This window comes from Pseudochaenichthys georgianus, chromosome 15, assembly GCF_902827115.2.
Source record: "Pseudochaenichthys georgianus chromosome 15, fPseGeo1.2, whole genome shotgun sequence".
NCBI classification, from domain to species: Eukaryota; Metazoa; Chordata; class Actinopteri; order Perciformes; family Channichthyidae; genus Pseudochaenichthys; species Pseudochaenichthys georgianus.
Window position 1 is genome coordinate 14,408,631 of NC_047517.1, and position 13,479 is coordinate 14,422,109.

Here is a 13,479-nt window from a genome sequence, read left to right on the forward strand (position 1 = left end):
CTCCTCTGACTGCGACACAGAGACCCCCTATGTGAAATACATCATAGTTCAACTTGGTACCACCCCACCTTTGTTTAGTTTTCACAGGGGGGAGACCGACAGAAGCTGGAGGCTGATTCAGATGAACTGATTGTTGCTGCTCTGGTCCGCTGGAGTCATAAAGCAGTTCGGGAAAAATCTATTTTATACTAATTAAAAATAAGATACTGTGTCTACTAGGCTCAGACAAATGTGTTGGGTCACATCCATTTGTTTTTTCCAACATCTAAAGAGATACAAGTTCCGTTATAATCACAGTGACATCAAATCGACAAATCGGATACAAATGTATCTCTAAAATATGATTCCTTAACAATAGGGAACTTTTGAACAGTTGCGGGAATACACTTATTTTCTTTCTTTCCGAGAGTTAGATGAGAGGTTTGACAATCTAATTGCTGTAAGGCACGTTAAATATATAACTGGAGCATTAATATTGATATTAATTGACAAAAAAGTTGCAGTATTTATTCAAACTAGAGTATCAACATACACATACATCTACATGTCCAGAACATGTTTTGATATCATATATCTAACCACACATTAGCATAGAACCAGTAAAGCTCATTGAGTAACTTCATCAGGTTGACTGAAGTATTACAACCTTATGGACGGCTGAGTCATCCAGTAGCGAATTCCAGCCATCCTCCATTGTTGGTCTGTCTCTCGTCTTCTGTCTCTACGGAGCGTTTGGAGGGGGTGGGAGGATTTTATATGGTGGTCTGCACAGTTGCTGAGTGGGTGCAACATTCCCAGGTGGCATGTGGTGACAAGTCCATCAGGGCACGCCTGTTGTCAAAAACAAACAGACCCCCTACATAGCAAGGGTCAAGGTCAATGCTGGGACCTGTCCCGCCCAAACAAGAGCCTCAAAGCTCAGCCGGAGCCCCAGGAGGCTTCAGAGGGACCTGATGATTGTGGCATAAGGACTTGCTGTGCTCATCATCCAGAAGGTAATGCTCTCCGCCCCAGATCTGCGGTGATGTGTTGGGAAGCCTGTTGGGAGTTTATTGTTCTGGAAGGTATTTTCAATACACCCAAGAGTATTCGGTGGGAGATTTATGTTTCTGTGTGTAATGGTGCGCATGGGATGAATCCTCTTTCTTTTTCTGTGTACTCCCGCTTCTGGTTCATCAAAATGGTTTGAACGGTGAGGGCGTTTATTTGCTGGGATTTCCCAGAATCTTGACTGATCATTTTAGTGCATTAATAACACCTGTTAGAAAAAGTTTATACAAAGTCTCTCGGGTGTGAGAATTTGGAGTCTCAAGAGACAACCAGAATATGTCTGAGATCACATTGTAGCCATTTTTGTGTTCTTCAAATGCTTGTTTGATTCTCGTCCTGGTGTTACTGTTATGAGAGTTGGTCTCATGTCGTTGGTCAGATCGTGATGTGTCAGTTTACCAAGAGTCCCCATTTGGAGAGTGTGAGCTGAAACCTTAAAAAGGTAATAGTTGTATCTGTTGAGCTACTCCGTCTTACTGTACGTACTACAGGACAGGCAAAAACTACACATACACACAATAGTTTGATGCTATGACAATACGTATATATTTTTGAAAAAAGTTAAATGATGTCAAGAGTTAAAACAAAACGTATATGATTAACATGATCTTAAGCAATTAAATGGTTTACAGTCCAAATACACTTTAATAAATGTAATTGGAGTTGTATGTATACCCCCTATCTAACCACAATGGATCCCTTATATCCTGTGTTGTAATATCTTTCAGTGATTTGTTTTTGTCCAAAGAGATTGGATTTGCAATGTTATTTTCGTTGAAAACTTACATTCAGATGGACTTATCTTTTCAATCTATAGTCATATTTTCCCAACACAATATTTGTATTTATTATGTGGTGGAATTTCCCTCCTAAACCTAGTGTTTAGAGGTGTACATTCAAAAACAATCCAAAGTGTACATTTTGGATACAAAATTGCAACATATAGACGAAAGAAAATCAAATGCAAATAATCTTTTTCTTTCCCATTACAGAATATAAATAATGGTGAGTGTTCATCAAATCCATTTGTGTTCATAGAGGATTGTAAAATTGTGAAGCAGGGACATCCAAAAGCCTTTTTGATTATAAGGAGTGTTTTTGCACGGCTCTGCTCCGAGGCATCTCTTCCTAAAAAGGCCAGGGATGATTTCTGCTCTTGTGTTTATACAGTGTGGTGAACGCGGCAAGCTGTCATCTTCCCACTAACTATCATATAGTCTGTGTGTGAGAGGATCGAATACTCCCTTTAATACTGTATATTTACAATGCTGGGGTTCATCCGAGGATACAACGGAAGTAGGGTTGAGATCAGTGTAATGAATGCCTGTTAATGGTTTTGGAAATGAGAGCATTGATGCGTTGTCTCCCCGGGATGCAGGGGGTCAGGAAGCAAGTTGACTTTACTAAAGAGAAGGGAAATAAATACAGAGCTCCTGGTGCTCTGGGACAGCTCAGCTCTGAGGCTGCAAGAGCTTTTAAAAGGTTTTTAGCGTGGTGTCCCCGGGGGACCTGTTTGGAATCGCTCCCATTTCCCCTCATCCATTTAGGGCCTATTTGTGGAGGTTTCCAGCTGCAACATGAGTCCCCTGCCTGTTCTGCAGGTTGGCTTAGTTACCGCCGTTTGTATAAACACAGTGCACACGCAATCCCACGCTAACTAGCAAACACACAAGTTAGAAGACATTCAAATGAGTTTCCTGTTTTTCCCATTACCATTATCAATAGCCTGCAAACAAAAACATTATTTGTGTTCGTCTGTGTGACAGTTTGATTGCTTTTTTTTTAATGTTTTTGTGTCAATTCAATCAGCCTTTCCTTGGCATTTGAAACGGGGACGTCTCCTAAATCAGCGGTGCTGGCTGAGCTCAAAGAGGCAGTGGGAAGTGTTTCACAGACACTGTTCCGGTGGCCCTGGTGTTCCTTCGGCATGCTCCACTGATGCAGCTCAGATTAACATATGTTTGTTCTCTCTAAAGCCCCCCGCCCCTGCCCGTCCTTAAAGGGGAACACAGATTCATATTTGAATTCATTTCATTGGTCAAGGGCTTCCTCCCAAACTAAACTTAAGGCATGCAAAGTGCCGCTTGTCACGCCAAAGTGTAAACTAGTGAATTCTTGTCCGCAGTTAAGTTTTTTACATTTTAACTAGTTTTAAGCCAGAGATTAAAGGTAGTGAAGTACATTTACTCAAGTACTGTACTTAAGTACATTTGTAGGGTACTTTTAATTAAAGTCTTTCATTACTTCATACTTTACACATTTTAGAACCCAAGATTATACTTTGTACTCCTCTATATGTATTTGACTTCTTCACTTGTTACTTAATAGATCCAATGTATTGGCTAATATGAAATATAAATCAACTAATAAAAAAGCATTGCCATAATGTATAGGTTAAGATATGCAACAACAGCATATATGTAATACAAATGAGCTCCACCCTTACCAGCTGTGATGAACACATTAAAGGGGCCCTAATTATTTTTCTTTTGCTTGAGTAAAATATCTGAGTACTCTTTCCACCTCTGCTTTTGATTAATAACAGAGTCTCCATTGTAGTTAAAATTATTGAAAGACAATCCACAGACAATCCCTTCCCTAATTATTTTCACATGTATCAGCTGTTGCCATCCTTGATTAGATAGTTGTTTGGCTTTGTGATCATGATATCGTGATGAAATAGCACATGAGGAACAGTGATATTAGATTGTTAGGACACAGTCAACATATTGTCTTGCTGTTTGCTCCTTTTTCTGCAATCGGATTGGACAGTACATCATCTGATTGTCACAGTTAAAGCTTGTGTGTCATAGACTACATTTGATGACTGGAGGTTCACCGTCTTCCTGTCTGGAACCATTGTATCTCATTTCAGTGTGTAACCCAACCATTGTACTACCACAATTTCATTAGCTGTATGCGGTCCCCAATTACAGCTATTGGTTGCAGTGCGTCCACTTTCCCTACAGTAGAAGCGACAGCATAGCCAGCCCTTTCAATGATTCTTCTGTATACCTAATATTGCCACACACTCTTCCATAATAAAATACACTGCATGCTGAAGGCAGACTGCAGCAAAGCAATGGCCCGGGTACCGAACGTACCTTTTTATATACTGATATCTGCTGGTAGTCACATTGTTTTTTATAAAGAAATTGTCAAAATGTTCTTAATTCAACTTCTTAAATGTGAATATTTCCTGGTTTCTTTACTCCTCTATGACAGTAAACTGAATATCTTTAGGTTGTGGACAAAAAAGACGTTACTTTGACAAAGCTAACAAACAATACTTATCATTTTTCACATTGTTCTGATATTTCATGAGCTCTTCAATAAAGGTCAAAATACACTCACGCTTATTTACCTTCTTAACTGCTTCGTACAAACATCAGTATTGATTCAACTGTCTGTGACATGTAAATTACCTTGTGTTGCTGTACCAAGCATCTTTGTTTATCTTCAGGTTAAAGTATCATTCATATCAGCAGCTTTCCACGACAACACTGAGTTGAATATTGGTATCCCTGTGTTTCTTCTCCAGGGCTCTCCAGCAGGGGGCGGCGTGAGACCGACCACGACTCCTAGTAAGTCATCTCAGTCTGGAGTAGTTTCAGTGCCTTTGGTTTAATTGAATGCTGGTGAAGCACTCTGTACTGTACCTAATAAGAAATGTTAGATACTTGTAACTCCCTAAAGTCTTTTGTCATCATGCTTCTTTATGCTTTTAACTCTACTACATTCACTTTAAATATTAAGTAGGCCTACTAATATTTTTGCAGATTTACATTATTAATTCAAAATAATGATCAACTAATAAACCATTATATGTTTTTATAGCGTAGGCTACCCAGCAGAATATCAACTTTTAATTCAATCAAACCCTACATTTACCATGCAGGGAAGTGATGAACACGTTATAGAACAATCGTTTATTATATTTGGTTCTGTAAAGTACCAAACTGCAAAAATTACTACTTTTAGTTTTAGTACTTTAAGTATATGTTGATATACTTTTGTACTTTTACTTGAGTTCATTTTGAATGCAGAACATTTAATTGTAATAGAATAATGTTATACTGTTGTATTACTTTTCTTAACCCTTAGATGCACTTAGAGTGACTGGACCACATACACTAAAAAGGACCCGTATTAGAATGATGTGTTTTTATGCCATTTTTGTCATTTTGGTTAAGTAAAATCACTTGTATATTATTTAGTATTATATTTTGGTTCACACTAGAAATATTTGATATTTCATTTGTCAATATTTATAATTTTAGGGGAAAAAAATGAAATTCCATAGAAAACGCATGCGGGTAATTTTTGACCCACTTATGGAAGCTTGGAGTAGTAATACAAAAACTACAATTTCTTAAAATTTAAATTTAAAATTTGAATGGCATGATATCCAAAACATGTTTTTTGAGGAATAGCTGGAATATGAAATTATAAGAATATGTAATTACAAAGATACTTCAAGAAAACCACCTCACCGGGTCAAAAAAGACCCACTTATGGAAGCTTGGGGTAGTAATACGAAAACTACAATTTCTTAAAATGTCAATTTAAAATTTGATATCCAAAACATGTTTTTTGAGCTGGAATACTGTATGAAATGATAAGAAAAATGTAATTACAAAGATACTCTAATACCTCATTCACACCAACGCAACTCCGGTTCAAGCTCCGTGCTAGAGCTTTTCAGGTTCAGAACCGGTTCTTCGGTTTAGCTCCAGCTCTTTTCACACCGCCCAGAGTCCGACTGGTGCTGCGTCATTGTTTGCGTCATGACGTAACCGTTTGCGTGCCTGCTTCATAAAGCCAAACCGCGCGGAAACCCCTCACAGCTCACGCTGACAACAACAACAATGGCCGATTGTGCTCCAGCTTCCTCTGTACCTCTTCAGAAGACCAGATTCCCAGCAGGTAGCTGGTCTCTTCAGTGGACCACTGCTGCTTGTTAAGTTTCTCCATCGTTGTGTACAAACTGGATAAAACGCCGGCTTTTTGTTGTTGTTCAGGCGTTGATGCCGCCCCTGCTCCCGCCTCGACGTAAGCGTGACGTATGCAGTGCTTTTGCTCTAGCCGGACAATTTTTTGGTGCTTGAAATGAACCAGATTCCGGAGCTAAGAGGCTGCTCCGCTGCGGTGTGAACAGGAAAACCCGGTGCTTTTCAAGCTCCAGCTCCGAACCGGCCCTGAAACACCGTTGGTGTGAATGAGGTATAAGAAAACCACCTCACCGGGTCAAAAAAGACCCACTTATGCATCTAAGGGTTAAGTAAATAACGGAGTACTTTTCCACCTCTTCATCCATTCACACAAGCAGACACAAACATGTTAATTTAAAGCTTTTAATGGAATGATGTATGCTCTCTCTACATCTTGAATTCCTTCTATCAACTTCTAGATTATGAATTGAATGAGATTTGTGTGTGTTTTGTGTTTGTATTAAAGCCCCACGCGGTCCTCGATCAGTCTCCGCTGTCCGGATCACGCCTCTGAAGACCATGAAAGGCTCTCCTGACCTGATTCCTGCCGCAGGTTAGATATCCCTTCGCCTCATCAATCTTTCAGGGCCTACAACAGTGGGACGCCTCACACTCTCATAGAAAACATGCAATGACACTCTTAAAACTCACTTGTTAACAACGTGGTGTCACTTTAATAACCTAGATGGGACAATCTCCAGCTGCTCCACATCCAGCTCTGTATTAGTTTTACAGGACAGAAAATACATTTGATGACCTGGTTTTGATGTTACAGTTCTCTTTCGGTCATTTGGGGCATGAGGTAGCAATAACTTAGATTTCCAGCAAACCAAATATAACAAGAACGATGAGGAGCTGCGGAGATGATGCTCTTATTTTTCGTTTTCTTCAGATTTGGACCCCAGCAGAGTGTGCAAAGGGAAAGGAGTGGTGACTCTTAGGGCCACCCTAGTCCATATAGACGAGGAGGGCTGCATCAGCCGAGAGCCAAACGTCATCACAGCGCCAAGTAAGTCAGAGCGAATGCCACAGCTGCTTCATAACAACTCTCCGCATGATGAAAGAATATTTGTGGGACAGTAACCGTTGCACGGCCATGTGAAAACAGGGCACGTCACGGTGCGATGTGGACACACTCTGTGAACGTTGCCGTAATTTAAAAAAGAATGCCATCATGTCGTTAGAATTCCCCACATGCCTTTCACAGGTCTCTTTGGATGTCAGGATTATATTAGTTGTCATGTTTTGAAGTGTGTGCTCGGTTGGTGGACTTAAAGGCCGATTGCTCATATTTTCATGCGAGTGTCAAAGGGCTTTATTGTTGAGGCCTGCCCACTGCACTTTGGAGCAGGGGGCCGCGACTGTGGGTCTGTTTGTTACATGGAGCACATTGGAACCGGACTGGAGGCCGGCCAAGGCTTTTGGGGAGATGCTTTAATTGTTGTAGAGAATATAAAGGCCATCGGAACAAACAGCCTTTGCAGCTCGCTGAATAGACTCTTTGTTCTGACCACAAAGTTCAGAAAACTGTGGGAGTATCTTTTCTTTTTTTTCCTTTCCTGGGCATATTAACATCTCTGTGCATGGAAACCTCAAAGCAAAGCATTCACGCCCTGCGGAAAGAAATGGAGATTTATTTGATAGCTGTTATGCTGAGTACTTTTTAGTGTCATCCTAAGTGATTTTATTCCCGCTGCGCTGGCTGTCAAACTGAGAATGTTTTGGACTCTTTTCAGGTGACTGGACAGGCCAGATGAATGGAGACAGCTCTAAAGCAGGATTGGCAGAGGGAGGCAGCAACATCACAGCTGATTTACCACCTGTAAATAACACTCAGTGCAAGGTACGTTTACTTTCACCCAATAGGATCTTACTATAAGGGCTGTGTGATCTGTTTATTTTGAGGTCTTTGTATTAATTAAACAGCGTACCTTCTGTTATTTTCAGGCAAATTCACCAGAGAGCATAAAAGAATACCAGGCTCTATGGTCCAGTGATATCCAAAACTGTGTCTCGTCTCCCTCCGGCTCTGTTTACCCCTGCACGAGCACAGTGAACCCCACCATAGTCCTACTGCACCACAACAGAGGTGAGCACGCCTGTCTTTTGCATGCATTGGTGCATCCTACCTTTATGTTACTCTGTGATCCATTAGCCTTGTCTTGTTCTGTGTCACACATGATGTCTCACTTTTGCTTCACTGTTCAGTCACATTTCACTGTGCTTGTCCTTCTCTTTCTCTCACCACAGAGCAACAAAAGCATCTTTCTCATTTGCAAGGTATGCGCTGGGGTCTTGGTGATTTCTATTTGTAATTTATTTTTCATTTCAGCAGTCGTAGTTTTATTACAGCGCAATATTTGTTTCTACTCAACCGAAGCATCTGTCACCCTCCCACTGCCTTGACACAGCCGGCTAAATGCCACATGCCTGATGAAGTGAATGAGTCATGTTTTATACGTCAATGTGTTGGAAAATATTTGAAACGTTTATTTGGTGACAAGAATGTCCCAGGCTATACAGAAACATCAAGGCTACGAGTTATGTTATGTATATTTTCTAATATGATGCTAATTTAAGACCTGCGTCACACTAGATTTCATTTTGTGACCGTTGCCAGATAAAGATTAACACTTTCATCCACTTACTTGACACCTGACACATCTCATTCATGCAGCCAACTGTCACATGCTGCATAATGTGATGCAGTGTTTACCTCGGGGTCAGCTGTTGTTATCAAGGCTTTACTGTCATGAGGGAACAACAACAGAAAGTTCCAAGAGAATAGGGGGTGAAAAGGACTTTGGTGACACGTAGTCATGCAAAAACAAGAAACGACTATATATTTCGATATATTTAAAATTTGTTGTGATATATGTCAAGTCTTTTATGCAATGGCAAGTGTTGCTAAATAAATTGTCCTCAATTTATGATATTGTATTATCATAAATTAACTTTGTTTTGTGGTACAGAACACATTCTGTGAGGCAAAATCTAGTGAATTATATGTATAAAAGGCAAAATATTAATTTGATCAGGGGCACATGACATGCGGTACCCATAGATTTTCCATATAGGTTGAAACCTGTAATAAAGTTTATAGTTTTGGAACCAGAGGCCTGTACTAGGAATCCAGTTCAACATACCCTGGATATGTTTGAGTTATCTGGCTTAACTAACCCAAAACAAGCGCGATCTCGCTAAGCGGCCCTACGGCGCTGGTTATCAACTCGGTAACTCAAGCCAGGGTTTCTCTGTCCGGCTGAGTGCGCGTTCACATGAAAGGGGCGGGGTTAGCAACATTTGACTTGTATTCACCTTGCAGGTGCAGCTATGTGGCTTTGATCCTGGATAAAGTGTTTAAGTCATGGATGTTTAAAGTTTAACTTCTTCATATTTGTCTGATATTATAGTTCCCTTTTCATTCAGGAAGTATGACGCTGCGCTGTCAGTACGCTTGTCCATGTTTGTGATTGGTCAAATGTTGCTAACCCCACCCCTTTCATTTGAACCCTGACTTGAGTTAACGAGTTGATAACCAGCGTCGTAGGACCGCTTAGCGAGATCGCGTTTGTTTTGGATTAGGTAAACCGGGTAACTCAAACATATCCAGGTTATGTTAAACCTGCTTCGTAGTACAGGCCTCAGGTCTAACACACATCAACACTTATTTGTCATTCATGCTTGTATTTTAATTTCATCCCGCCTGTCATTTGCTGTACGCAGCCCACATTATCTGTATATCTAATGTCCTGTAATTCAATGCAATACTTTAGTGTCATGAGTCATTTCACTATAAATGCTCTTTGAACTTTTGTCTGGCTTACTGATTTGTCACAGACCCAACCCCAGAAAGGGACAAAAGCCCTGATCCGGGGAGGGACACGGTCAGTCCGGATGATATGGACTTGAAGAGGCTGCGGCTGTCTCTGCACTCCCCTGACTTCAGTCCTGTCAACAAGCCCATTGTGCCTGTACGGGTAAGCAACACAACCGCCTGTCAGATGAAGATAAATCTACTCACTGCGGATGTTTAGAGGGTGTGTTGTTCATATGATAAATGGGTATTTGATGTAACAGTAAAATCATTGTTTAAAGCATGTTACCAAACGTGTTTGTAATATACTGTAGTCAGTTGTTGATTTGTGCTGTATTTCTGAAATGTTTCTTTGATTTGGTAATCATTTTTTTAATCGATCAAAATAGTTTTCTCTCTTGTGTTATTGATTTATGATCACACGAAAATAAATCTTCTACTCGTATATAATGATTTTAAGTTTTTCAAGAAATGTCAACAGCTGGAAAAGAAGTACAGAAGTAATTTACCTTTTTAGGCGGGTGACATTGTATGTTTAAATGATTCAAATAAATAACCAAACCTGCTTATCCACAATATGTGTTTACTTTGTTTTCAGATTGCAAAGAGAAATTGAAACTGTCTTTGAAGGCAGTATGAATACTTGTACTCCTATTTGTAACGTGGGGTAAGCCTCTTGTGGCTCAAATCAGTATTACAAAAACAAACTCAAATAATTATCCTATAAAAACAAATCATCTGCCAAAACTTTTTTTCACCTGTTCATATGTCACAAGAGAAAACTATTTAGATCATACTTAGAAAAATGTACCATTGAATTGTTTTCTCATTTACCTCTCAGGCTAATTGTTCATCCTCAACTATTAATGAAAAGTCTCCACATCTCCATTTCAGAACACAGAAAAGTCCAAAGACTGGTACAAGACAATGTTCAAACAGATCCACAAAATACCTGGTAAGAGACATTTATCAAATCTACTTTTTGTATGTGGGATCAGTTTTGTCTATCATGTTCCTGTGCTGTTGTCCAAGCCCTGTGTGTGTTTCTATATGTGTGTATTAATATGTTTGTTTGTCATGTTGTCCTCTGTCTCTCCATCACTGTGCTCAGAGGCTATAGAGGAAAACCCTTACCGTCCCACCTACATTTTCCCCGAGAACTGTGATATTCAGATGAAATCGAAAGGTATCCGCTGACAGTGACTCCACTCTTGTTGGCTTGATAACTGATCTGCAGCCATCCTCGGCCCTTTCAAATACTTGAGCTGTGTTTAACCTGTGAAAAACAAAATATCTTAAAGATGGCCTCAAGTATTAGAATGGCTTTTACCTAATCTTTCCCGACATCCGTTCCATAACATAGCGCCGTTTTATATGAACTGCAGGTTTCGTGCACACTTCCTGTGTTGCTGTCCTGGGACATTTTCTACATCACTAGGCTTTTGGATTTAAAGGGCTTTATTCTACAGAAAATATGACATGTGACATTAAGAAAAGCACAGGTGTAAAAGGATAAAATGAGTGATGGCTGAATGCCATTTAGCTGTTTCTGTGTCAGAGTCTCGTATCGGCTCACTGTCAGTCTGTCATGACCCACGGCCACACTTGAATAGAGCAGAGTCATCGTTTACGTTATTAGTGACACATAGGCTTTTCCTACTATGACAAGTCCAAATCTCTGCTGGTGCAAAAACAGTTAGAAGTACATTTTTGTTAACGTATTATATGGGACATTAATGTAATGTAATGTAATGACAGTCCACTCATTTGCCACATGAGGGTCAGTTTACTTGTTCAAAGTAAGAACCCTGAAGAAGTCCAACAGTGCTAGTTTATTATAGAGACAGATTTGAAAGGGGGAGGGAATTACACACGCCAATGGTCCACATGATTGGAAAATAACTCGTAGTTACAAACTGCCGCTTGGCATTTGAGAGTTGCATTATGGGAAATGTAGTCAGTGTTTCTGTAGCTTTTATTAAGGGAAAAAAATCAGGATATCTCAGCTTCTGCTGCACACATTTTTACAGAATCTGTCTCTTGTAAGTCCCCCAATTTTATAGAATTATCATATCAAATTGCTGGAGTAACCCTTAAATGTTTTGCCATGTCGTTAACAACAACGTTTGTGGGTTAGTTTCTAATTCATACTCTCACAAAACAATGGTTTAGGCTTTAAGAATCATTCTTGATTCAAACATACTTATCTGGTTAATTACAGCATTGATAAGTCATGTTGAGGAGGATGATGCACGAAACCTGGTAGTGCCATTCTACTTTCACTTAACAAATTGTAGCAATTACTCATGGCTTTTTTGTATTTGCTGTTAACCATCAAATAATTGATTGATGTGAATAATCTTTATTTTTCAAACATGTCATAAACGCCATCATCAAGAGCATGAGCAGTCTTTGGATGTAGCGTGCTTTGGTGGCCACTAGATGCTGCTGCAGACCTGCACTTTAGTCTGTACTGCCCTGTGTCTGGTATTACAGGCACTACACAACCTTCAGACTGCGTACCGCTCCTAACAAGCTTCATCTACTAATGTCAAAGTTTGGTTTGTCTAAGCTTGACCACAATGTGTAGTTGAGACTTACCCTTTAAATGTTATGTCACACAGAAATACATTACTTATTCAGAGATAAGTTTGAATGTGGCAATCGTGACCTTTTTGCTGTCCAAAGCATTACTTATTCAGAGCCTTGATCGATGCTTGCATCCCTTTTGAGCTCAGTAATGCTTCCAGTAAAGTGCTTTGAATCGACACACTTTGATTGTGTTTGATGAATCTGTAATGCCTAATGGAAGGTGTGAGGCAGGAAGGAAAACACAGGAAAAGAGTGCTTTTAATGCCTTGTGAATTATTTAGGTTTGGGCTATGTTCATTATTTTTCCTGTAACAGATTACAGATTGTTGTAAATTCATTTTGGCTGTTGTTTGCCCCTGCTTTCAGATGATTGTCCCACTCCCTTTGGTTACTTGGAAGATGGTGAGTTTTGGCTTTCATACAAAAACAAAATCATCCATTATTAGTATTTGTTGAGAATGATCTAAAATGACACTCGTGAATCAAACACAATCCGTTCTTCTTAATCATCCGTAATATTTCAGTTGATGCTTCAATGACCGTCAGTATGTGTGTGCCTGTTTCCAGTGAGAGCAGTCCCACGCTCTAAGAGTGATGCCGAGATGGATTCAAGGGGCCGCTCGATGCCTGTGCCAACGCGCTCCTCTTCCCTCAAACCCTCTGCCAAAAGGTCAGCATCCTCCATCTGCTCCAACCGTCCTGATGACATTCACTTTGGTGTTTAACACAAAAGCACAGCGCTGTTCAGGATTGTTAGTAAAGAAAGGAGCTGTTTACAACTCAGAATGCTGATATCAATCACCAAGAATATAACTCTAAGAAGAGAAATCTGTTTCTTAAAAGAGTTCCAGTGATATCAAACCAGGCTGTGATGTCGGTGGTAATTAAATGTTCTAACAGCATGACCTAAAAGTCACTTTCAGAAAAAACCGTTGTCTTTTGAAAAACAGTTTGCATTGTTTATTTCCCTACAGTGCTAGGAAGCCCTTTAAGCTAATGAGTCGAATAATTGGTCACTTTAGTCTTATT

At 39.9% G+C, this 13,479-nt stretch overlaps 1 protein-coding gene across 1 annotated transcript in view; it reads left to right on the plus strand.

Moving 5' to 3' along the window:
• The first annotated feature begins 886 nt into the window (after nucleotides 1-886).
• LOC117459528 (sorbin and SH3 domain-containing protein 1) overlaps nucleotides 887-13,479 on the plus strand; it is a 37,947-nt gene continuing 25,354 nt past the window's right edge. Inside the window, exons 1-12 of the mRNA XM_034100354.2 lie at nucleotides 887-995; nucleotides 4,592-4,634; nucleotides 6,508-6,594; nucleotides 6,934-7,050; nucleotides 7,778-7,884; nucleotides 7,989-8,130; nucleotides 8,292-8,321; nucleotides 9,882-10,021; nucleotides 10,753-10,813; nucleotides 10,970-11,044; nucleotides 12,817-12,852; nucleotides 13,018-13,120. Of these exons, the coding sequence (XP_033956245.1) occupies nucleotides 6,561-6,594; nucleotides 6,934-7,050; nucleotides 7,778-7,884; nucleotides 7,989-8,130; nucleotides 8,292-8,321; nucleotides 9,882-10,021; nucleotides 10,753-10,813; nucleotides 10,970-11,044; nucleotides 12,817-12,852; nucleotides 13,018-13,120 (845 nt within the window). The 5' untranslated portion in view covers nucleotides 887-995; nucleotides 4,592-4,634; nucleotides 6,508-6,560. The remainder of the gene's footprint in view (nucleotides 996-4,591; nucleotides 4,635-6,507; nucleotides 6,595-6,933; nucleotides 7,051-7,777; nucleotides 7,885-7,988; nucleotides 8,131-8,291; nucleotides 8,322-9,881; nucleotides 10,022-10,752; nucleotides 10,814-10,969; nucleotides 11,045-12,816; nucleotides 12,853-13,017; nucleotides 13,121-13,479) is intronic.